The sequence below is a fragment of the Colias croceus genome, chromosome 21 (assembly GCF_905220415.1).
Source record: "Colias croceus chromosome 21, ilColCroc2.1".
Lineage (NCBI taxonomy): Eukaryota > Metazoa > Arthropoda > Insecta > Lepidoptera > Pieridae > Colias > Colias croceus.
Genome location: NC_059557.1, coordinates 8,667,795 through 8,693,611, shown reverse-complemented (window position 1 = coordinate 8,693,611; position 25,817 = coordinate 8,667,795). Strand labels below are relative to the sequence as shown.

At 34.8% G+C, this 25,817-nt stretch overlaps 2 protein-coding genes and 1 non-coding gene across 6 annotated transcripts in view; 2 read left to right on the top strand and 1 right to left on the bottom strand.

The window, feature by feature from the left end:
- LOC123701486 (putative oxidoreductase GLYR1 homolog) overlaps positions 1–13,611 on the top strand; it is a 56,782-nt gene extending 43,171 nt beyond the window's left edge. For 2 of the 4 annotated variants that reach the window (XM_045648981.1, XM_045648978.1), the window contains exons 8-12: positions 8,094–8,204; positions 8,843–8,986; positions 9,626–9,752; positions 10,565–10,744; positions 12,151–13,611. In XM_045648981.1, the coding sequence (XP_045504937.1) occupies positions 8,094–8,204; positions 8,843–8,986; positions 9,626–9,752; positions 10,565–10,744; positions 12,151–12,350 (762 nt within the window). In that variant the 3' untranslated portion in view covers positions 12,351–13,611. Of the gene's footprint in view, positions 1–8,093; positions 8,205–8,842; positions 8,987–9,625; positions 9,753–10,564; positions 10,745–10,829; positions 10,934–12,150 lie in introns of all 4 variants that reach the window. The other 2 variants (XM_045648980.1, XM_045648979.1) reach the window with 2 other exon arrangements.
- A 1,715-nt stretch (positions 13,612–15,326) lies between these two features.
- On the top strand, positions 15,327–19,425 carry LOC123701366. Its single transcript, XM_045648802.1, has 5 exons — positions 15,327–15,421; positions 16,332–16,401; positions 16,970–17,075; positions 17,374–17,571; positions 19,074–19,425. The coding sequence occupies exons 1-5, from the start codon at positions 15,360–15,362 to the stop codon at positions 19,283–19,285; spliced, it is 648 nt and encodes a 215-aa protein (XP_045504758.1). The 5' UTR covers positions 15,327–15,359; the 3' UTR covers positions 19,286–19,425.
- A 3,003-nt stretch (positions 19,426–22,428) lies between these two features.
- On the bottom strand, positions 22,429–22,500 carry Trnam-cau. Its single transcript has one exon. It is a non-coding gene; the product is annotated as a tRNA-Met (tRNA).
- Between the last annotated feature and the right edge of the window lie 3,317 nt (positions 22,501–25,817).

The following is a 25,817-nucleotide window of genomic DNA, read 5'->3' as shown; positions in this document are numbered from 1 at the left end:
GATTAAAAAAAAATGTAGCTGTTTTCCATCTCCCAAGATCTGTTTTGACGTTTGGACAAGAAAGTAAAATTTAATCAAATATTCTACTCAGTTTTATTTTTACATTCCACGTTTTCTTTAGTAAAGTGCTGGAATGGCGTGACAAATATATTAGTCTCAAGAATGTTCAACTGAAGGGTCAAAAGGGTTCGTCATGTTGAAATAATAAAGGAAAAGGAAGATAGTTTATATTGCTTGTGATGGTTACTCGGTTTTTCTAAATAGCTCGGTATTATAATTATTATATATATTTCCCTCCATATTATGTTTTTTCATATTCTATATTTTTTATTACTTTGAAACTATTAGCTATTTTCAATGCCTAATGTTTTAGGTAAATTAACGCGTAATTAAACTACAGTATTATAAATTTATTACTAGTCTAATGACATCCCTATTTCGATCCGGCCGTTACATATAAAAAGGCGAACAGACACGCAGCAATTTTGCCAAATTTATTAATACACCAAGAAAGTGGTCGCGATTTTTCTTCGCTTATTATACATATATATTTCTTATGACGTCATCGCTAATTTATATACAAGTCACGTGAGAAGCGGCAATATTTTGTCTAGCTCGTTTAATAAAATGGAAGAAACGTTCGCTATAATGGCTAGTTATTAGTTTTGTTTTGATGAGTCGGAAGCTTAGAGTATTTATACTATCTGTAATACCCTAAGGTAATACCTATATATTATATTATACTCTACGGTCGTGAGTATATAGGTAGTATTTTGTTTACGTTATGTGCTGTGTGACGCATTCGCTCGCGGACTTGGGAAATCAAGAAGCTTATATCATACACTGGAGATTGCACTATGAACGTTGACTTGTCACGGGAAGGTATGACCTTGAATGACGCCTGGTTGTTTGTTGTCCCTTTCACACCTAACTTGGCAAGTTGGTAGGAAGCCTTGGTTGGTAGGAACAACCAGGCGTCATTCAAGGTCATACCTTCCCGTGACTTGTCAACGTTGATAGTGCAATCTCCAGTGTATTAGATATAAGCTTCTTGTGGGAAATGATACCTGTTTTGACGTTCATGGAATTTTGTTTATTGTTATAATTAATAACGCTCTTCATTTTTATAAGAAGGAAGAGAAGGTTAAGGAAAAACTTGGGATAAACATTGTATTTTTTTTTCAATGTGTCATTTAATTTGATACTTAGTTATTCCTGTCATTGTGATAATTTGCAAATTAGCAATTGAACGTTTTGACAATTGACATGATCGGAATCATTTGCTTAAGGAACAAACAAGGGCACATCTAGATCGCGACAAATTATTTCGTATCAACGCAACGTTTTGCGTGCAATGCAGATGCAAAACGAAAAGCAATATAATACAAATTCATTAAATTAGACAAAGAATCATATTACATACGACATGCGTTCAACTAGTTAAACTTGGCAATATATTATGCAGCAAGCATGTTGCAAGTTAAAATATAAAAATGTATTCACGCATTCACCTAGAATATCATGCATTAGAATAACCTAGATAAACTTACCTTTCCGTTTTTTTTTCTGTATAAAGTCAACTGAGTTTGTTTATTTTAAATTTTAATGTATTTTAAATAAAAAAAGGTATTTTTATTTCTGTTTCTTACGTGCGAAAACACACGTGTGATATAGGATTGAAAAATTATTTATGGATCAAAGATATGTTAGAAATGTAATTTTTTTTTCAGTAAACAAATTGTAAAGAGCATCAAAAGCTTCAAAAACAGTTCATTTACAAATAAAAGGTTTACGAAGCGAAGTTTAGACCTTTACTGGAGAACTTTGACGTTACAAGTTTTTTCCCAGTAATGAACACACCATGGAAATGCGCAGATGGTGTAATAAAATGCTAATTTTGTAGCGAAGGCTTGCTTGTCATCGATGTTTTAAAGTAATTCTATACACGTTTTATAATAATGTCAGTATTGTATGAGTTATCAGGGATTAGTTAGATTGCGTTGTATTGCTTAATCTCGTACCTAATCGTAGGGTAAATAATCAAAGCGTTCATTTATATCAGACTAGCTTTCCGCCCGCGTTTTCAAAGATATACCCGCATAGTTCCCATTCCCGCGGGATTTCCGGGATAAAACCTATACTATGTGTTAATCCAAGTTACCCTCTATATGTGTGCTAAATTCCATTGTAATCGGTTCATTAGTATTTGCGTGAAAGAGTAACAAACATAGATACACATACATCCATCCTCACAAACTTTCTCATTTATAATTATAATATGTAGTAGGATAGGACGTGGTATGAGATGCTATTACGCTGTTATTAATTTGATGCAACAATTATGTCATTATACAGCCCGTGGCCCAGTTTGTAAACTGTAAAGTAACACAAAAAGAGCTTATGTAACTTATGTTTAATCTATCTGCATACAATTTTTCAGCTTTTGCTTCAAAGAGTAATGAATTAATTCATACAAGTCTATATAAAATATAGCTTTTACTTTTTCCAAGATCAGTAAAAGTTTGCTGCTTGTAATTGGTGTAGATTTTGAAATTTGATTGGGCTCAATGACGTTCCTCATTCTAACTTGTATCATGCTCAGGGTATTGAAAGGCTGATGTAAAAGTTTGCCGAGACAACTTTTAAACGTATCAACAAGAATTTGCAAGTTTTTTTTTTTACGAAATTTCGTATTCGAGGACTTTGTAAAACGTATCGAATCCTAATTTTGTACGAAATTTATCCGTGAAGTTACGAGTTATAGGACATTTTTATACAGGCAATTCAAACTTCTATACGTGTGAGCGCTGAGCAACAGTGAAACATATATTGCTGATTGATCGGTCACGGTCCACCGTACGTATATTTTATATTAATAAATATCGCCAGAGTAATTATAGATGTGCGTAATATCTTATCCCTTCGTATCTTGTCTTCACAGCGTTTTTGCTAAGACGGAGTATTAAAAGAGTTATTAAATTGCAAGTATTATGTCAGTGCCCTAGTCATAACAATTTTACGTTCTAAAACTGAGTCTAGAACGTTCTATTAAAGTAGTTACGACGGCAACTAGTCTCGTCAAAAGCTATTAAATCTGGGTCTATCAAGTCACGATTCACGGGCGAAATAAAGTTTTATTTAATTCTTAAGGCTGGAAAAGCTTGAATTGGGTCACTGGCTTGGAGACGGTACCACACCCTCACAGAAGCGAAGTGACTAATGGTAGAATATTATAAGTGATAGCATTGAACTCCTGTTTTCTTCGTGTACAATTTTGCCAAGTTTTTATATATTGCCATTCTTTAGAACTTCCACGGGATCGGAATGTTGGTTTTATGAGTTCCTCTCGAAAGTACTTTTAACACCAGAGGCGCCTATATTTTGTCGTAATTTTACGTACAGTAAATCATTATTTCTGATTGATTGAATGTGCTCAGTACAAACAAGTATAGTGGACACAAGGGTGATGAAAACCACTCGGTAAAAAGGAATTTTACATACGTGTTTTATATCACGTGGAGGGATTTTGGGAATTTCCTAAAGGGAAGGTTGTGAGAGAAGCTTCGAGCCATATCTGATTATTTAACAAGCCTATTTGGCACAGTTACATATGTGAGCCGTTTGTCTATCAATTTGGTCCTTCAAACCGGATTTGATAAAATCTTTATCTCAATGTAAGAAAACATAAATATACTAACCAATTTTGAACAATATAACTTCAAATAAAGAAGCTTCTTTCTTTAATCGTTTTATAAATATCACAGTCCTGAAACGAGAATCAAATCCTCCTTGGAAGATTATTTTAAACTACAGCTTACACAAAGGCAGCTGTTTGTATACCTAATACCATTTAATACCTAAAGTCTAGACTGTCAGTCATGTAATTGTATATACGCCAGCACACTCGACGGCATTGTTTGAGCAACGCGGTGAAAGGGCCTCGTGCCCTCAATGTTCAGATATGTTGTGATAAGCGCAGCATTGCGACCATTTTTAATATGTATTAGATTTCTTGGATGCTTTACAACTGGTTTCTGATTTCAAGTTACTCGACCCTTTTTAGACTATCGAAACGAAATTTTGTAGTAGTTTTAAGTTCGACTTTAAATAATAAGTGAGTTTTTGGTCTGTAGAATTTACCAGTGGTACTGAATTTATGATTTGAATAATATAAACAATACTTTATATTCAAAATAATAGTCATTATTTTAAATTATTCTAAGATGTAAATATTTTGCTTCAAAATATTGTTTAGTCCTGATTAAATAGACGGTAAAGAAATAGGTATTTTCTTGGATTGCTAACGTTTCACGGCCCACTTAGCAAGCTCGGTCCGACCTTATTCTATTGCATGGAAATAAGTGAACAATTACTTATCAATTAGAATTCACGGTTTTATGGTCAAAGGCCATTTCATTGTCAATTTAGGTAACGAGCAAAACAATGGTAATTTAATGAATAAAACTGCTCTGCGAATAGATTTATTCAAACCATTGTCACTTGATGCTGTTGTGCTGACGGCATATTCTAAATCTGTTTATGAATTTAGTTATATAAAAGTGAACTTACATGCTAAAAACATTCATTAATATATAAATGCATACCCTGAAAACATTGTACTTTTTTATATACAGTGTTTTTTAAAAGCTATATGATTTTTAACAAATTTTCTTCCATTTGGCGTTGGGTAAGCATGTAAACAAGTTAAAGACCTTTTTCAATACCCAACAACAGTACTTATTGTGTAGATATGAGATTTTTGTAATCATTTTAATAAAACCGTTTTGGGTTAGAGAATAACGATATTTCTCTTTATAAGTACCTATATATTTTTTCGCACTTACATTAGTAGGTAATCCATCAAAGATTTGTATTAATGAATAAGTATTAGGACAGAGCGCAAGAGTAATGTGATTATTCTTTTATATATTCGGAAATACGGGTATTTTCTTTAGGCCCTTATATTCCGATAGACTGAAAATTTTAAATTATAGGTAAAAAACGTCGTAGGTCTCTAAACTCTCCAAGTCTAGACAATTTTACGTACCGTCTGTGACATTATTACGCTTCGCATTAAACGCCTTAGAATTCTCCCCAGAGTCTACAGGACAAATTCCATTCCCTCCCTGAGTTGAGTTGTAAATAATAATAGTTTAAAAAAACTAAAAAACACGCTTTTTATAGAAAACTGAACTAAAAAATAGAAAATTTTATCAAATTAGTGTATTGTCATCGGTCCTCAATAAATCTACAAAGTTTGAACGAAATCTGGCCGTTTAAAGTGGTTCAAAATCGCGCCCAAAGAAGTCGGTTACAAACATACAGGTGAAGCTAATATAAAGCGTGTAAAAATAACGCTATAAATCATAATAAAGATATCCTATAGTCATTTCTTGCTGGACGTGGTCAACTAAAGATAGACTAGATAGAGATATAGTTATTGCGGATGTTGTAATAAACATCGGCCGATGTTTTTGCTTCCTAGTTATCAGATACCGTCTTTCCCGGTCGGTTTGTGAATGTCCCTTTTCATGTTATGTCGCGGAAAATACTGGCACTGTTTTTGTCATAGTAACTATTGTCTAAGGAACTTTCTTAATCCCTACTGTATCTTTTAAACTACACTTTTTATAACATGCAGGATTTATATTAGTGTAAAGATAAATAAGTATTATATTACACTGCAGTTTGCTAAATGTACAGTCTTTCATTGTAGCGCAAAAATTATTCTATTGATTATATTCCAAAGTAATTAGCTTTAACCACGCGTTGTTATGTTAAGTACGATAATAATTATTTCCAATTTTCTGTTACACAATAATATGAAAGCCAAAGTATAATGCCACTAAATGCTGAATACATTAACATGTAATTTCTGAGTTATGTGATGTATTTTGCCATTTTCGTTCATTTATTTTTTTGTTTCCATAATTAAGGTGTTATTTTAACACGTATCGTAAAAATACGTCATTATTTACCTTTAAACAACTGGAATTGAATATTTATATACGCTTTCGGGTGTAAATGACGACTTTTTAAATGTTTAAAGTAGCTTCCTGCTTTATTATTAAAATTGAAAGCTTCCAGGGAGCTATCAAAGGTATAAAGGGTCGGGGGATAGACGGCCGACAATTACTGACCTACTTGGGTGTTTTATTATTAATACATTCGTTCATTTTATTGTAAAAATATTGAATTTTTCCTGTTGTATTATGAATATAGCACTTTACGTATTGGTTCAGTATTTTCGTGGCAGATTATTAGGAAACGATTTGCGTGAAGTATCTAATTATTACCTTTATAAATTATCTTATTTGACTACTAAACACATGTAATTTAACACTAAAATAACCGAGGACACGTGGAGCACACGCAACGTGATAGCCTTATCGGTTGCAATATGTTTATACAATATACATATATATCATTGCAAATGTATCGAATCTCGGAGTTTTGCGAGATGATCAGATGACATAGATACTATTAAATTAGCAGAAAGACTGTCCAAACATTGAGTCACCTTCGCAGTCGCCAGACGTCGATGGTTCAATACTTAACGATCGACTGTGACATAAATATTTATATCTAACAGGAATAGCTTCCTGAATGGATCTCTTTGAACTTGCCATTTGAAGGTCACGGGATACGTGCGATAACAGCGAAGTTTTGACAGAATTACACAAGGAAATATGGTAGGTAGATGGAAATAACTTGGACAAGTTTGATTTGCTTTTCTTTTAGGGTAATGCAGTTTCTTTGCTGTTCTTTTGAGATATTAGGTACCATAAAGCATTAAGGGTGGTTTTAGGTTTTTAATGTCCAGTAGGACCTTTATGAATAAAGTAATGTGGTTAGGTTATGTTAATTCTGTAAGTATTACCTTCCTTGTTTACGGTCTTTCTTTATTTCCAAATGGGGAAATCATGAAACGAAAGCTGCGAATTGTAATTCTATAAATATACTTGTATGAAAGTTATGATTGGGAATTCAGAGTCAATATCAAATGACGCATGCATTTTAGTCGTCGTAAATTAATAATTTACATCACAAGTGCATCGTTGTATTATGGGTATGACCTTTTGTCCTTCTAAAAATATACTGCAACAATAACATTGTCCATCGAACATTTAAGACGAATACATTTTTCTAATTGATGATGATGTCTAAGAATTTGTATTAAAAACAGTCGTATAATCCTTTGTTTTGAGCCAAAAACTATTATTGCATTATACAACAGACCGGCACCGAGACAAACATACTTTCGCTTTTATAATATATTATCCTATATTACTTAAGGCATTTACAGTTAACACATATGACCTAACCGCAATCAAAGCAGGCGTAGTCTTGTCCATATAATTATGATTTACGAGCGTGTTTTCCCGTTACAAAAAAGTCAAGTCATTGTCGAGCATAACAGCTGTTACGAATCGCACAACGATTTGTGCCATGATAACATTGACTATTGTTACCAAAACTCTGTAGGAACTACATGTTTCGGAATACCGCATGTTGATACTGGGATGTAACGACAAAAACGGTTTCCAACTGGCAGCGTGTCGTATGCATATGACTCGGAATTCAGTATAGGCGAGTGCACCGTGTTCAATTGTGCGTGACTCGTGTGTGGCGGGAAAGAGCCGTTATCAAAATGGCCGCGCACGGTGCGGGCGGTCGTTGACGCGGGGAGCGTTCGCGTGGCTTGCTATCGATTCGTCTAGGACTGAAAGCGCGTGGCGCCATCTGTCGCAACTATTGGTGAAGTTGTTTTGTCAAAGTTGCGATAGATGGCGCTGTTATTAAATCGACAATAATGCTTATGTAAATTTTCTACTGTTTTAAAAAAAAATCATGTTTTTTTAGCAGAATATTTATAAACTTTTTTACAAAATGCTCTGGATTTTAATTAACGATAATTGGGATTATTATATCAATTAGATGAAATAGTATAATGCATCCTGATTTTCATAACAAAATTACAATAATTAATGACCGCCCTTCAGTAATATATTATTATACATCTTTACTGAGTAATTAACGATACATAATTCGAATCTTGAAACACGATTAATGGTAATATCTTTTACTTCCAGTGCAAAGACTTCGAGAAGGTTGGTGCGACGATAGCGGTGACGCCGTGTGATGTGGTGGAGGAGGCTGATATCACCTTCTCGTGCGTAGCAGACCCTCAGGCGGCTAAGGAGGTAATTGAAAAAAGTGTCCTTAATAATCTATGAAACTACCACATAGTTGGTATCTTAAATGCCAGATCAAAAATTATTAGCCTCGACATCCTAAAATATACCACGTTAGAAAGCGAAGCAAATCCTTGATACAAATATAATTGCCCAATCAACTGAACTCGAAGTGTCAATTAAATACTTCTTTTTTAATTCACATCATATAGGTTATAAGTAACTCATCTCTGATTGCCTTAATCAAGAAACGTAAATAATGGTCACTATACGAGTATACACACATTAATTACACTATAATAAACTGTGCATCTGTTAAATATATTCAAATTGTATTAGATGCTTGACACACATTATATTATTACTCAAGTAAAAAGAAGCTAGTTTAGTAGTTCCATCTACTCTTCTTCTTGTAACGAAGACATCTAGAGCTAGCGCGCAAGACCAACTTTTGTCTCCGCAACAATTTTGTCTATGGGGAGTTGCGTCGGTACGTGCGCGCACTTTCTTACTAGCCCATAGAGTTGATGGGAGAGACAAAATAGTTGCGGAGGCAAAAGTTGCTCTTGCGCGCTAGCACTTACACTTCTATTGTCTCAAAAGTTTAATAGCAAAAAAATTATATCTAGAACATAATTATTTCAAAGATGGTGTTCGGCAACTGTGGCGTGCTACACTGTCCAACGCTAGAAGGCAAGGGTTACGTGGAGATGACGTCCATAGATGCGGACACGTCGCACGACATCGTTGAGGCGATCAGCGGCAAGGGAGGACGGTACTTGGAGGCGCAGGTTAGTTTTGGTAGAAAATAGTTCGATATGGGGTGGATGATAAAGCCTTTTTGCTATAAAGCTGCTGTTGTATTAGAGTTTTGTGGGCTAAAATCGGGACAGTTTCGAAGTTTGTCTTGATAATAACTAAAAATATGCATTTCAGAATTAATGATATACGATAATAAATTGTGGTATATATGATACTTTAGCAGTTAGTAATACATCAATATGTTCAGGTTTAATTAATATCTAAAAACTTAAATATTTAATCAAAAGAGACTTCAAAATGCCTCATCTGTTTTGTCCATTTAAATATTGTATTGTTTTATGTGTTTAAAGTGAACGGCAATCGTGCTGCTGTATACTAGGTTTCCGCCCGCGGCTTCGCCCGCGCAGTCAAAGAAAAACCCGCATAGCTCCCGTTCCCGTGGGATTTCCGGGATTGCGTCATTTTTCCGTGATAAATAGTAGCCTATGTCCTTTCTCGGGTAGCAAAATATCTCCATACCAAATTTCATGAAAATTGGTTCAGTAGTTTAGGCGTGATTGAGTAACAGACAGACAGACAGTTACTTTCGCATTTATAATATTAGTATGGATTTTTTTGGTTAATTGTCAGTAAAATGTGTAATAATAATAAAATTGTCGCATTTCCAGATCCAAGGCTCAAAGACGCAAGCGGAAGAGGGCACATTGATAATCCTGGCGGCGGGCGACCGCACGCTGTTCGACGACTGCCAGTCGTGCTTCAAGGCGATGAGCAAGAACTCGTTTTACCTTGGTAGTAGTGCATTTGTCCGATTTTTTGTGTGCTAGTTGAGATAAAACAATGTGTTTTTGTGATATTTTTAATTTTATAGCATTATAATGCTTTATTAATAAACGTTCTTAAAGAATATAAAAAAATCCATTACGAAGCGCGATTCGAACTTCGTCTTTCGAGCAAAATCTTTATTAGAAAATACTAACCCAATCATGCCCTGTTATTAACTGATATTCAGTTCTACAGCACCATAAGCTTTCATAAATTACGTACGTACGTTTACGGTTTAATTTTGTTTTATAGAAAAAGTTTAAAGAAACTATAAAATATAATAATGGAACTAAATGCGAACCCTGTGGTACTCCATATGAAGTTATGCGTTGTAATTTAGGTTTTACTTTTTATTTATTGATACTTCTTAGTTAACATTCATAACACTATGCAATGTGCAACCAGTAATATTATACGACACATTGTTTTAATATTATTTTTTCAAGTTTGTGCATTACATGATCATGGTAGACGATATCGAATGGCTCGTCGAATTCAGAGCATATTTTATGTGTAAAACGCAAAAAATTATCTGTTTTGTTGTTTTTAGTGAGTAAATCTACACTAATAATATTATAAAGAAGAAAACTTTGTTTGTTTGATTGTAATGAATAGGCTCATATACTACTGGACCGATTTTGATGAAATTTGGCACAGACAATCTTTAGACCCTGAGAAAGAACATGGCTACCTTTTATTGCGAAATATGTACCACGGGCGAAGCCGGGGCGGACCGCTAGCTATTAAATATAAAAGGATAATGAACCGCACTCCGTTTCCAGGCGACATCGGCAACGCGTCGAAGATGAACTCGGTGCTGCAGGTGGTGGGCGGCGTGTCGCTGGCCGCGCTGGCCGAGGGGCTGGCGCTGGCCGACCGCGCGGGGCTCAGCCAGGCCGACCTGCTCGACGTGCTGGCGCTCACGCCGCTCGCCTCGCCGCACCTCATACTGAAGGGCCGCGGTGAGTGTGCACCAGCCCCTAGTGCTGGCGCTGTAGCTGTGTAGCTGCAGGTGTGGGCGGCGTGTCGCTGGCCGCGCTGGCCGAGGGGCTGGCGCTGGCCGACCGCGCGGGGCTCAGCCAGGCCGACCTGCTCGACGTGCTGGCGCTCACGCCGCTCGCCTCGCCGCACCTCATACTGAAAGGGCCGCGGTGAGTGTGCACCAGCCCCAAGTGCTTTAGCTGCGAAAGGTGTAGCTGCAAGTTCTATAGATGCAGGCGCTGCTATAGCTGCAAGTTCTACAGATGCAGGCGCTGCTATAGCTGCAAGTTCTACAGCTGCAGGCACTGCTGTAGCTGCAAGTTCTACAGCTGCTGGCGCTACTATAGCTGCAAGTTCTACAGCTGCAGGCGCTGCTATAGCTGCAAGTTCTACAGCTGCAAGTGCTGCTATAGCTGCAAGTTCTACAGCTGCTGGCGCTACTATAGCTGCAAGTTCTACAGCTGCAGGCGCTGCTATAGCTGCAAGTTCTACAGCTGCAGGCGCTGCTATAGCTGCAAGTTCTACAGCTGCAAGTGCTGCTATAGCTGCAAGTTCTACAGCTGCAGGCGCTACTATAGCTGCAAGTTCTACAGCTGCAGGCGCTATTGTACCTCCATTACACTTTAACTAGTTAATATTTATATTTGGCTATAATGTTGTAACTAATCCTACTAATATTATAAATGCGAAAGTTTGTATGGATGTATGGATGTTTGTTACTCTTTCACGTAAAAACTACTGAACCGATTACAATGAAATTTAGCACACATATAGAGGGTAACTTGGATTAACACAAAGGATAGTTTTTATTAGAGATGCAACGAATAGTTGTTTGGCCGGATACCGGATACCGGATGTTCGGCCTGACCACCAGCCGAATGTTCGGTATCCGGCCGCCGAATATTCGGCCGACGGCATTTTGAGTTTCGTAGGTGCGTGTCGCGCACCGGCACGCCGCCTGTGCAGTGCAGGTTTTGACTTGTTTCGTAGTGAACGTTCGCGCGGTCACAGTTCTTGGTAGAGACACTTTTATCGTGTCAGTGAAAAAAAATTTCGTTAAAAATAATAAAAAGCTTCAATTACAACTGTCTTTATTTCGATTCTATTTATAAAATCTACCAATTTTACTATCCGGTATCCGGCCAGATAGTACATTTCCATCCGGTATCCGGCCGGATAGTAAAAAAGGGCCGGATAAGCCGGATACCGGATAGGAATCGAATATTCGGTGCATCTCTAGTTTTTATCCCGTGAATCCCACGGGAACGGGAACTATGCGGGTTTTCCTTTGCAAACGCGGGCGAAGCCGCGGGCGGAAATCTAGTAAAAACTAAATAACGAAAACTTTTGTATGAATATGTAATAAAATTAATTTCTCTTATTCCAGCGATGATCGAGTCGTCGTACTCCACGCACCAGCCGCTCAGCCACATGCAGAAGGACCTCAAGTTGGCCCTCGGGCTCGGGGACGCGTTGGAACAGTCCCTCCCCCTCACGGCCACGACCAACGAGATATTCAAACACGCGAAACGGCTCGGCTACGCGAATCACGACGTTGCTGCCGTGTACATAAGGGCTAGATTCTAATGGGGGTCGCCGGTTGCAAATTTTGATCTGTACTTGACTTACCGTGTAATAAAATTGTGTGGTTTTATGAAACATGGCAAAAGTGAATCTTTTTTTTCAATAGTAGAAGTTAAACTAATGTTTTTTAGTTTCGCGGCCGATCGTCACGCGACATATAGGACACACAGACAAACTTTGAGACGACAATAAAAGTTTCACTTTTAAAACATAAATACAGACTATAAAGACACATTATACGTCTACCGAGGTTTAAACTTGTCCGTTTCGACCGTATTTGGCTATGGTTTAACGTAAACATGATTTGTAATAAACTTAGACCATGGTTTTGGACCTGTGTTTTGTAATAAGATGGTTGGTGTATTTTGACTAGAACGCAAGTTTTGTGTCACGCGATGATTAAACTCAATGCATTTACTTGTTTAATATGAAAAAGATAAAAAGAAAAAGTAAGAGTGAAATAGATTAAATATGGATTCAGTTGGACGATGAAAAAGATTTCATAAATTAAATGACAAGACTTTTAGTTGCTATTTACTATGAACATGAATCTAAGATTTTATTACCAAATTAACGGTAGATAAATACAAATAAATGAGCGAATAATTATAATATTTTTTTGATCTAATATTAATTATAATTACACCCAATAAAACAATAAATTATATAAAGAAAATCTTATCATTTAGTTATAAAAATTCCGTGTGTTCCTTGTATAAGTGTCAATTTTTGCAATCGTTTTAAGGAAATTCCCAAATGACCAAAACGTAGTATAATGAGCTTTTATAGGTCGTTTTATAACAGAACAAATTTCAAGGCAACACTATAAATACTTCTAAAAATATTACATTAATTCAGTAATGTTGTAACTGCCGTTTGCCCTTTGTTTAAAGTTCTGTTATTAACGGCCTTAACAATTTGAGAATAAATTCCCATTTTTAATAAATTAAAGAAGAATGTTTGAGAATTTGTTTGATATATATCTTCGTGAATACAAAGTAGATTGGTGCATAACTCAAATCAAACTCGTAATTAATAAATACAGTAAAACTATGAAACTTTTGTTTTACACAATGATTTTCGTTTTTAAAAATTAATTTTTCATTATGTATTTAATATATTTTCAATAAAGTAAGACATAGCTAATTTTAAGTATATGGCACCGTTTGAATGTTGCAAATCTTGTTTTGTTTAATGTAAAAATGTCGAATAAATAAAATCACTTGTATGTTACGTATAAGAATAATAAATAGTTTTAATATAATGTTGGTTGTTTTATTTTACTTATTACCTGTGATTTCTTACCTCTGTAGCTAATTTTTAAATGGAGATCAAGTTAGGAGGAGAACTCTAGTTATTCCATGACTTATACCTACATACCTACTTGCATTCCTTATATTTATGTGTAGAGAAATGGCTTTTTCATTTATAGAAGCGATAATTTTTTTTAAACATAATGATGCTTAGCATTATGGAAGTTAATCGTTACATGCATTTTTACAACACTACTGAGTAGAAAGTACAAAGTATAATTTTTCAGCCCTTTCGGTCTCTAGTCTAAATTCGATACCTTACTACATAACTGTAAATTCTATTTTTACGAATTTTTAAATGCTTACTAGCGGTCCGCCCTGGTTTCGCCCGTGGTACATATTTGCGTTTTCTTTCCATTAGAACCATCTTCGTACTTCAAGGAATATTGGTAAAAAAAAGAATTAACGATAACGATAAACAATCCCATTCCAAAACTACCTACTCGTTTTCGAGTTTTGCGCTTACAAACAAATTGGCGATTCATTTTATATTATTAAATAGGCTTATTTTAAAGTAGACGTCATAATTGTAAATCAATACTGAATCTACATGCAATACAAACATTAATTGCTTGTCATTACATAACTAAAATTAACGATAGCATCCACTTCAACCTTTTTATGCTATAAACTTTTAATAAATCAATCGTGAGCAGTCGTCGTCAACCTTGGATTGATTTGAGAACGATAATGACCTTCGAACGATGTACGACAAATTAGTGGTATCCAAAAATATCGTTCCGATTTACGTAGCACGGTCACGGCAGTGTGCGGCCACCGAGCCGCATAAAAATTGTACGTACGACTGGCTTATTATGAGTTTTATATCTCAGGAGTTAGAAACATTTGGTTTAATTTTATTTTCAATGTCATGTGTTGTCAATTATAATATACGTCTACGCTCTACGCTCTTTTCTCTTTTTATCTACCTTTATGTTGATTTGTAATGGAATGTGGATTTTTATACGTTACATATTAGTGCTTGTAGCGATTCATTTACATAGTAGGTACTAACTTTAGGCAATCACATCGATAATATAGACTTCTTTAATCTGCTCTATAAATTTCTCTACATACTTACTTAAATTGTTCAAAAAAAAAAACGAATTAGAAAAATAAGTGATAAGAATGATTGCTATTTTAAGGACACTGGACAACATTGAATAAACTCCATCACTACCTACATAGTATAAAACAAAGCCGCTGCATGTCCATCTCTAGGTATGATTAAATCTTTAAAATGTGCAAGGATTTTGATGTGGTATTTTTCATAAGCTAAGATGGTTCAAGAGGATGGTTTTTGTGTATAATTTGATAAGTTTAAACAAAGCGGGCGCACCCGCGGGAAAAAGCTAGTAACCTGTTCAATAAAAACGTTATACATTATCAGACAACCAAATGTTGACTACGAAAGCAAATCACAAACATGCAATGCCATGAAAGCTTGGAACTGAAAGAAATTTGTAATCGAAATTAGTCATAACATCAGTCTTATTGTTGAACATAGATATTACAGTTGTTTCAACGTTTCTACAATATTGTATTAGCCGCACAAAGCAAAAGTTTGGAAAACGTTATAAATTATAATTTCCGAACTAAAAAAAAAACATTAGTTTTGAAACAATCAGTCAATAATGTGTCAATTAAATCTATTTTGATAAGCGTATTACGATTTTGGGAATAAAATTTATGTGTGAAAATGTCTTTTCTAACGGAATATTTTGATGAGTTCCGGCAGCATCCCATCAGGAAGACGCAGATGTAAGTATGGTAGAGTATAAATATAGACTACAAAATTTCTGTTGCACAAAATTTGAGGGCTATCTCCTACAACGTTCTCCTATAGTATAATATGATTATAAGTTAAGTGATACCTACTTATTTATAGAGACCCCACTTGTACAGTGGTAACCTACTAGGTATATTGTGATGATGTTTCGAGTAGGTCGAATTTAATGAAATAATTATAAATTACATGATTTATGTTGTACTAGCTTCCGCCCGCGACTCCGTCCGCGCGGATGTCGGTCTTCGCGTGGATGGTTATTTCTCCATTTTGAGTACCTCTGTCAATAACATCTTATAAATATCTATTGGACCCAATTCCCAAATACGGCTAGGCCTATAATAATACGCAACGTGTGTTCGCGGTTCTACGGAACAACGTCTATGGATAAAACTGAAAAATTAAGATTAATTTTTTTCTACGTATTTTTCCAGGATAAAAAGTATCCTATTTTACGCCCAGGATAATAAGGTATAATTATACCAAGTTTCATCGAAATCCAACCGCTAGTTTTCACGTGATGCCTTCACATACAGACAGACAGACAGACAGACAGACAGACAGACAAAAATTTTTTTAATCACATATTTGGGTTTGGTATCGATCCAGTAACACCCCCTGCTATTTATTTTTTCAATATTTTCAATGTACAGAATTGACCCTTCTACAGATTTATTATATGTATAGATTTTTAGATATAGCTTGACTTTATTACGTTATAGAAGATTTTGCATTTTATATCCTACCTACTGTCTATGTTTAATAAGATCATCATTAATCTCTGCATCGATTAAATTAAGGAAAGTCAGAAAAGAAAAAATAAATACATCATACTATGTAATATTATCATCTGCTTTTAAATAAAACCAATGACGATTGCTGCAGGTGTCGACCTGAATTGAGGTGGGCAAAATTCGAAGGCAAATGGTTGGATCCGAGAGTTGGTTCGGAAGATGTAAGGATACCTACACACGCAGCACGCTTACTTTATTAACTATACATAAATAAAACACTATTGTAATGTTTAATACATTTATTTTAGAATAAAAAACACACACATAAAAAATAGTACAAAATAAACTCAACAATATAAAATTTGGTGATATTATTACAGTCGATTATAAAATATACTACACTAGCTGTGCCGGGCGAATTCACCCGCATTGCTCCGCTCCTGTTTGTCTTAGGGTGATAGCCCTAAGACGAACAGGACCTTCCTCGATAAATGGGCTATCTAAGACCGAAAGAATTTTTCAAATCGGACCAGTAGTTCCTGAGATTAGCGCATTCAAACAAACAAACAAACAAACTCTTTAGCTTTATAATATTAAGTATAGATTTACAAATAGTTAAATTTCATTTAGCCTTAGGTAATCATTTTATTTAACTGCATATACTTAGATATTTAATTAGTTACGACTTTATATAATAGACTTTTAGTACCTAGTTAAATGTATCAAAAACTGAATATAATGTATTTTTGTATGTTAATGAAATACATAAGAATTCCAGTAAATTTATAGAAAGCATGGACGGACGAAGAGATAGAAAAGTTCATAAAGGACACGATGAGGAGCCTGCGCGGTCAGTCGACGTATTTTAACGATTACTGTGCGCATTTGTCTCAAGGTAAAATTTCTCATATAAATATAGCTTATATTACTTTTTAATTTACTATATTACGATAGATGTACATGTTATATCCTTTAAAGTAGTCAGTGTAATTCCTATCAACATCGGTCCAGTCGTTACGTAATTCAGATAGAATAAACACAGACAAACAGAGTGTACCTACTCATGGTTGTTTTATAGGTATTTCCTTATAATAGACGTAATAGACATTTTAATGTAAGCTGTTAATAATTCTTTAAAAACACGAAACCTCTTAAACATTTGTAAAGGCCAAATCCTGTTTATTTCATCTAAGAATTCAAAACCCGTCCCTTCAAACCGCGTGAAAAGAAGCGTCCAACATGCAAGGCAGAGAAGCAGGTGTCTGACGAGCCTCCGCCACCAGCCGCGAAGCTGGCCATCAAAGACACGGAGCTGATGAAGGTCGCGAAAGAGCTGTATGAACGGGACATGAATAAACCGACTTTGGAGCCGTTGAAAACGCATTTTAGAAGTTAGTTTTTGTTTCTTTGGAAAATAGTAGACGTACCTACCTAGACATCGTTGAATATGTGTAGTTAAGATAAAATATTTATTTACCTTTTCAGTATCAGAATATTGTTACGTACCTAGGTAATTGACATAAAAATTACAAGTTATACTTAGCAAAAAAGAATCGATCAAAATCTGCTTTTTAAGTTGTTAGTACCGAATTAGCTGTACTTTTTAGTGTCATAGAAATTTGGTTTAACTTAGCTAAGCAAAATTAGTTTTAATGACAGTACCAATTGTAGAGTTTTCGAGACGATAGTCGATATCGTAACTAGCAACTACTAGACTAAAGGCCCATGCTGAAAAAGTTATGGGTCATTTGAACCACCAGGTGACCTATTTAGAACGATATAAGAGCATACAATAATAAGATTCAGCACTATGCCGTCACTTGTAAGCTGTCCAACTCTGTGCAGATGACTGAGTGCAAAATGTAGAGTAACTACCTGCACTTTTGAATTCTCATCTGTACTGAGTTGGACAGCTCACAAGTGCTGTCCAACTCAGTGCAGATGAGACGGCATAGTGCTGAATCTCATTATTTTATGCTCTTATATCGTTCTAGATAGGTCACCTGGTGGTTCAAATGACCCATAACTTTTTCAACATGGGCCTGTAGTCTATACAAGCTAAAGCTCGCTAACTGATATAATCTCACCTGATTTTTAATAATACTGTATTCATTGTTTTGCATTCTATCCGGGCGATTGTACTATGTAAGTATTGCATGTTTGTTTTGTATTTATGTGCACAATGAGCCACATTGTGATGTGATCGTGTTTATGAAATGATAATTAGTATATATTAATATGTTTGTGACAGGTTCGATGATGCTGTACTGTAATATATCTGATTTGAATTGAATGAGATGTTTGGTAAATTGCTTATACAACGGGTCATGTGTAATTGTCAATATTATCGCCGATAATAACAACTTCTATGCGTGATATAGTGAAGCGTTACATGATTTTTTTTAGTCTTTAATGAAGGTTTCAGTAAATATCTTTATTTTTATCCCATTCTTCTGTTGTTTTGAAACCGTGAATATTTACAAAACAACGTCAGCATTAGCTGTTGATGTGTCTATTTGTAATTTACTATTCTGACACAAACGTAATTAGAAAAGTATTTGAGTGACATGTCGATGTAAAAAGCGACGTAGTTACCTATACGATGTTTTCAATTTTTTTTTATATCTACTTCTCAACCAATCTATGTACTTGCCCCAGTTTTCACTAGCCTTGGCTATGTGATTTATAAAAGTAAATTACGACCAATGTTAACTTAATTCTTTTCATAAGATTTGTGTTTCTAAAAAAGTCCAGATCATACATACTTCTTCTTCTTCTTAGACTGATATAGAAAACGTGTCATATACTTACCAACTTACCTACCTGACATTCGGAATATTGCAGTTTTGAAATTTACCTATCATAAATTATAACATCAATAAATCTCTTCCAGTTCTCGGCTACGTCCGCCCCTGCCTCTACAAGACAGGTCTATCCGAGTACCAACACGGTATAGCCCGTCTAGCCTACGAGATGGTACGCGATGACCGCATCCCGCGGTACCACGCTCACAACGGGTGCCGGCCGCGCTGGGGCCTCCCGCCCGAGGGCACCAGGCAGCCGGAGCTCGATGGGGCCCCGTATGATGGGGAACGGTTGTACTGATGGAGGAAATGAGAAGAATTTTGTGCAGTAATTGGAATATACAATGATGTGAACATGAATTTGACAAATGAACAAAAAATCTCACAAAATATATGCTACTACTTCGAGACATTATTTGATTGACAATAATGTACAGTATCTTGAAACATCAAACATGTCTATCTATCTATCTTGTATATCTAACTATAATCAGCAGACTTTTGAATTGTGAAATAACATAATATTTGCAATTTTTAATTATTGTTCTTTGCAAACAAATATGAACATAATTAAGAAATTACCTAGAAGTTGTTTGATGTTAACCAATTTAAACAACCTTACTATCGCGCTTTATTACGTATTTTTACGTTTAAAAAATATCATATAACCTGACTGAAATGGTTTGGTGTGCTGCCAAGATAGTAATCCACACTGCGATATTCTGATACGAGAACATTTGTATTATATCACAGGTTTTTATATCTTTTTCTGATGTTAATATGGGAAATATATTTTACAAGTTTGGAATGTTTTGTTTTATTTCGTTTTCTCTATTTCAGTAGGACACGGAGCTTAAAGCTTACCAGGAAGTGCTTAGTTCACTATTTGTATGCAATTTCTATTTATTTATAAAACGATTTATTTTGAAATTTTGTTAGTTGTTAGTTAAATTGTAAATAATTTTGTCTCACATCTCATAACATTTGGACAGCTTATAATCTAGTGAGAGATTTACTACCTATAAACCAGTATACAGTACTCCAAAATTAATAATGCGCATGCAAATCTTCGCTAATTGTCGTATTTCCAAAATGTATTTGATTTGCCTCAACAAATTTTACTAAATTATGCATAAAGAAAATGCATTTAACCACTCTATATACATATCATCTTCGGACGCTCCGGGAATATGACAGTTACCGAACTGTGATGAAGATTTCTATGCGCATTATCACTTTTGGAGTACTGTAATATTGAGTTATTCAGTGGTATTATTTCTGTATGTATGAAAACAAGGATATTTTCAATAATTAAAAGATTTGCTTGATTTTATTAACCAATATCATTAATCTAAGCTAAACTGAGAGGTAGAATAATATAGTTTTATTTTACACATCACCTACACAAGCGCATAACCTGTGCGCATAACAGAAGGAAATTTCTACACTACCACATCTACAGGTACATAATATTAGATGATAGGTCATTGCTTGGTCTTGGCTTGGTCACTAAAATTTCTCTCAGTGGTAGGAAACGATCGCTCTAAACAATAATCTGCAACAATGTGACGAGGTGATAAATTAGGGATTCGTTGAAACGTGATGTTTGCCCGATATTTGTGTATTTGAACAAAGATGTCTTTGTGTCTCGTGCCTTCGTTGGCAGATTGCCAACCATTGTGGATGGTGCATGATTTGTGACCATCTGTTGTTAATTACCAGTGTATTGTTCACTTAAATAGGTTATACGTGGGCCACACTGAAAGTTTTGCGTAACTAATAAACAAAACAATTTATTTGTCCAATATTATATTTACTACTTTTTAAAGTATTCTCCGTTACATTTAAAACACTTTTTCATCCGTTCAAAACATTTCTGGAAACATGAGGACCATTGGTCTGAGGGTATGTTTTCTGCGTGCTGTTTGAAAGCAACCACGGCCTCTTCTGGCCTCGTAAATGTCGAACCACTCATTGAATCATAGATTTTTGGGAAAAGGAAGAAATCGCAAGGTTCTAGGTTAGGACTGCGTGCGGCATGAGTCACGTGCTCTATGTTTTCAGTAGCCAAAAATGACTTTGTTTTGTTCGCGGTGTGCGCCGAAGCACTGTCATGGTGCAACAAGATGCGACTTCTAGGTCGCTTTTCTCTTATTTTTTCTAAGACATTGGGCAAAAAATAGTGGTGTACCACTCGGCATTAACAGTCTTTTGTTACTCAAGTGGGATAGTGCAGACAGGATTCGTCTAAGAGAAAAATAATGCAATCATTTGTTTGCCAACCCTTCTCGCCTGCCTCAATTTGGTTGGTTTGCTGTCACTTTCAAACACCCACAAAGAATATTGGTGTTTTCTTTCTGGAATATAACCATATATACATATTTCATGTCCTGTCACGATATTATACACGGCATTAGAATGTCCGTAATTGTACTTTAATTGCATTTCTTAACACCAATCTACTCGATGTCGTTTTTGTTCTGGAGTGAGTTTGGGAGCAATTCACCGGCAACCAAGCTTCCTAACTTTGAAATGTTCATGTAAAATTTTCTGAATTTGTCTCATACCAATCCCCAGATGTCCTCGAATCTCCTAATAAGTGATATGGCAATTTTCTTAAATTAGTCGTCTGATGGTAGCCATATTTTCCTCCGTGATCGCAGTTGAGGGTCGACCTTCACGACTTTCATCATGAAGAGAAACACGGCCGCGATGAAATTCAGCATATCAATGCCTTACAGTGCTCAAATAAGGTGCTTCCCTCCCAAAAGTATTTTGAAGGCGTGCAGTGCAAGCTTTCGGAGAAAACGAACTTTTAAAATCATCAAAAATCATCGCCCTAAAATTGTTTCGTGTTAGTTCCGTTTTTGCTACGGACAACGGACTTCAACTTGAGATAAAAAAAAATTGACACGAGCTTCCAGCCAAATTTTTTTTTCCTCAACTTATGAGACTTCATAGGTTAAAAAAATATAACATTCAAAATTCAAACATTTATGGGTGGCTAGAAACGCAAAACTTTTAGTGTGCACTAGGTACTGGATCGCGATCCTTCGTTCCTAAGTACCTACATGATACATCATAATATATGACTACACTCTGAACTAAGGAAAGATTGTAATTTTCGTGAGAGGCGTTACATATTTCTTGATTTATATGCTACTTCACTTAAAATCAAAAAACCTTTTACCTTTATCAGTATCTACCTAGTAGTTTTATATGTTGAGTTTTGAATCTATTAGGTATAACTTTATCAAGGTTATAGATAAGGTGATTTCAGAACGCGTCATTCAAGTACATACTAGGTACTATAAAAAATGTATAATACTCAGCTATTGATCTACGATAAAGTAAAAACTATATATTGATAAAACTATTAAAAAAAAAGATCGACTTTTTACAATATATTCTGTATGAGAGAAAAATAAAAATAAAAAAGGAGTCTAGCAGAGCGTGGTTTCGATCCACGGACCTCTGGGTTATGGGCCCAGCACGCTTCCACTGCGCCACTCTGCTCTATGCCTGTGATTTGAAATTATGACTTATTACCTACTTGACATGTTTTATTGCACAATACAAGTAGTTACTCATGAATCAGTATATTAATTTGAGTATAATATTATCATACTGTTATTAATTATTGATAAATAAAATATGATTGTATGGATTCATAAAATTTAGCTTGAGTATACAGTGAGCCTTAGAAAACTTAAGGAAAAAGTTTCTGGTTTGACTTGTCTATCTTTTAAAATACCAATACCCATGATAATTGATAGTACTTACTTAGCATTTAATATGAACAGCGCAAATAGATTTGTAGGAGATTAAATCAAATGCAATAATGTGCTAGCTTAAATTTTGTGAAATTTTTATCTTTAAAAAATCTATTGCGCCCAAATGCTTTATCGATAGGTAAGGTAAAAGCACCTAATACGGAGGTATTTCGCAACATTTGAAAGTAAGTATCAAAAATAAGCATTTGTAAGTCTTTCTTAAGGTGCCAAATCACTTTATCGTTAAAAGTGGAACTTAAATTTTGTACTGCTGTTGAGTCTATGTTTATTTTCATGATATTTCTTATTTTAAAAAAATATTTATATAGTCAGGTCGATTTTCTCTAATACGGAGGCATGATTTTGGTCAGAGCCTAATACCTACTGCGGTAGGAGGCTCCTAATACGGAGGGTCAGAAATTATATTCATTGAAGTTCCGTACAAATAATATTTGTTAAATAATAGGAATGTGTTAGTAAAGTAAATTGTAAGTTTTTTATTCATTGACCATTGGTTTGATTACGTTGATTCACTTTTAATGTGTTTCATTTATGCTTTTAGTTTTATCGAGAAAAAAAACACGCATATCAAATAAGAATCCACAATAAAACACACAAAACTTATTATTTATTTACGCAACCCTAAATCTGGTAATTTTAAGTTCTATGAATAGGGCCGTAATAGGAGACCATATAACCTAATACAGAGTTACCTGGAAATATCTACCACCGTAATAGGAAAACTACTCGTGTTTTTAATAATCCTAATTCTGACCCATCAAAAATTCGATAAACAAGATAATGTAAAAATTTTTAATCAAACGATAACAGTTTTTTGGCTCAGATGTGTAAAACTCAAATCAACAGTTATACAAAATAAATGATTTGTGATACATTAAAATACACCTTCCTATTTTTACCCCTTCTAAGAAACAAACATTTTGTACTCAACCTTTTTCATATTTAACTGGATTTCTAATTAAGAACACATACCGCAGAATATGGTTTCTAATTTATCAGATTAATAATTATTTCAACTAATCTTGGAATTTATTCAATAAGTAAATAAAATGAAAGTTATAAACAATTAAACATGCCCAGTATTTTTCCTATTTCGGAGTTATGCCACCGTATTTATAATTCTATAAAATTCGTATCTTATTACGGCGGTATTTTATTTCTTATTTTTTTGGGTAGAAAATGACTTACAAATATGAAACAAGCTATTTAAATAGTGAGTGTAATAGTAGGAAAATGCAATAAACAATACAAATACAAACTTGAACGGCTTATTAATACGAAAAACTTAGTTTATAAATATTAGTGTACTTACTTTTGTTGTTTCGCGTTTGTATGGAAACACCTCTCACGTCGATGCCGTTACACAGATTGATTGATCTTGTTGTGTTGTCTTGTGGTATACTTGCAAACGTTAGTTAAGTCATGAAGTAATAAATTTGGAATAAATAGTTTACGTTTTGGTGTTCTTAAAATTAATAAAACAGGAATAAAACTCGAAAATAGAAATACCACCGTATTAGGAAGCGATTTTGACTACCGCCATATTAGGAGCCTTTACCTTACCACTTTCTGCTTTAATACAATTAAAAAAAATCTTTACAGCGGTTATGTGGGTACAGAAAATTAAACGAAAATGGGATTTATCATTAAATTTAATTTTTTTTCTTACAATTTAATATACCGACTTAATAATACAAAGTAGTTAGGTACCACAATAAATATGAGGGAAAAATGCGATAAATGTAAATGTAAATTTGTTGTTGTTTTTATTCGGTGGTATTCATTCATATTAGGTGCTTACCCTTTCTTACTTGTATCTTCTCATAAATATAAAAATGAATCGCAAAATGTATTGGTAAGCGCATAACTCGAGAACGGCTGAACCGATTTCGATAATTCTTTTTTTATTATATTCCTTGAAGTACGAGGATGGTTCTTATGTAGAGAAAACGTAAACATGTACCACCGGCGAAGCCGGGGCGGACCGCTAGTGCTTAATAACTTTAGGTATGTGAAAACCATTCATGTCTTAAAAATTCATCTAGATAGGTAGGGTAAACTGGGTACGATTGAAACAAAGGACGGTTGAAACAACACGAATATCTCGTAAACCGTTGGTGGGGGGGTTAGGGGTCCAAGGGGAAAATGAAGCGCACAACTGTTCTAAACACGAACAACAATGTTGCGTCGATCTCCGCGCGCTTCAGCTGATTTTATAAGACCCTATTGTGTTTTTATGACCAAAAGTAAGTATTTTGGCTTGGAGATTTTTCCAATTATTAGCATTTCTATTTAAGTGACAGTATTAAGTGTGCGTTTTTGTTTGAAGTGAATCTTGTGGAATATGAAATTGTGACTAGTTTTTGTGTATCATTGTTGTTACAATTACTATAACTGTATTTTACCTAAAGTAGGAGTTGGGGACGGTTGAAACATTTTTTTTGGGTACGGTTGAAACATTGTTGTAATTGTTTTTGATTTTTTTGAAGCCGATAGTACGTGTAAGAGAGATTTTGGGAAGACAAATAGACTTGACGAAGTACAAAGACGCATATGAGGAGGTGAAAACCGGAGAATCATTGCGAAAAGCGGCAGAGAAGCACGATTATTCGTTTCTAAGGTAAATTCGAATGCGAGATGACTCTGGCGAGCAAGAAAACAAAAAAATGGGATACAATAGAGGATATAACAATAGAAGGTATAATAATAGAGGGCGAAAAATCAGGAAGTCTACTATTTACAGTGACACACCAGATAAAGAAGAGATAAAAAAGAGCCAGAATTAATATTGAAACGAACAAGAGCTGAGCAAGTGAAGAAGCAATTGGATAGAGGAAAAAGGACGAAGTTTGATGGAGGAAAATGTAAAAGGGTGTTTCTTTTATCTATAAAAGCAAAAAGAAAATGTACAAGAGAAGATATCATCAGAAGATGAGGAGTAGGTACTTCTGTCTTGTTTGTACTTCACCATATTTAGAGAGCAGACCTTATTGTAAATGAGTTTCTTAATTATTGTTAGATTTAAAATAAACAATCAAT

Excerpts from the sequence above, each read along its gene's own strand:
- LOC123701366 (XM_045648802.1), top strand. The coding sequence starts at position 15,360 with ATGTCTTTTCTAACGGAATATTTTGATGAGTTCCGGCAGCATCCCATC. Across the intron at positions 15,422-16,331 it reads CCCATCAGGAAGACGCAGAT|GTGTCGACCTGAATTGAGGT; the intron begins GTAAGTATGGTA and ends CGATTGCTGCAG. Across the intron at positions 16,402-16,969 it reads CGAGAGTTGGTTCGGAAGAT|AAAGCATGGACGGACGAAGA; the intron begins GTAAGGATACCT and ends GTAAATTTATAG.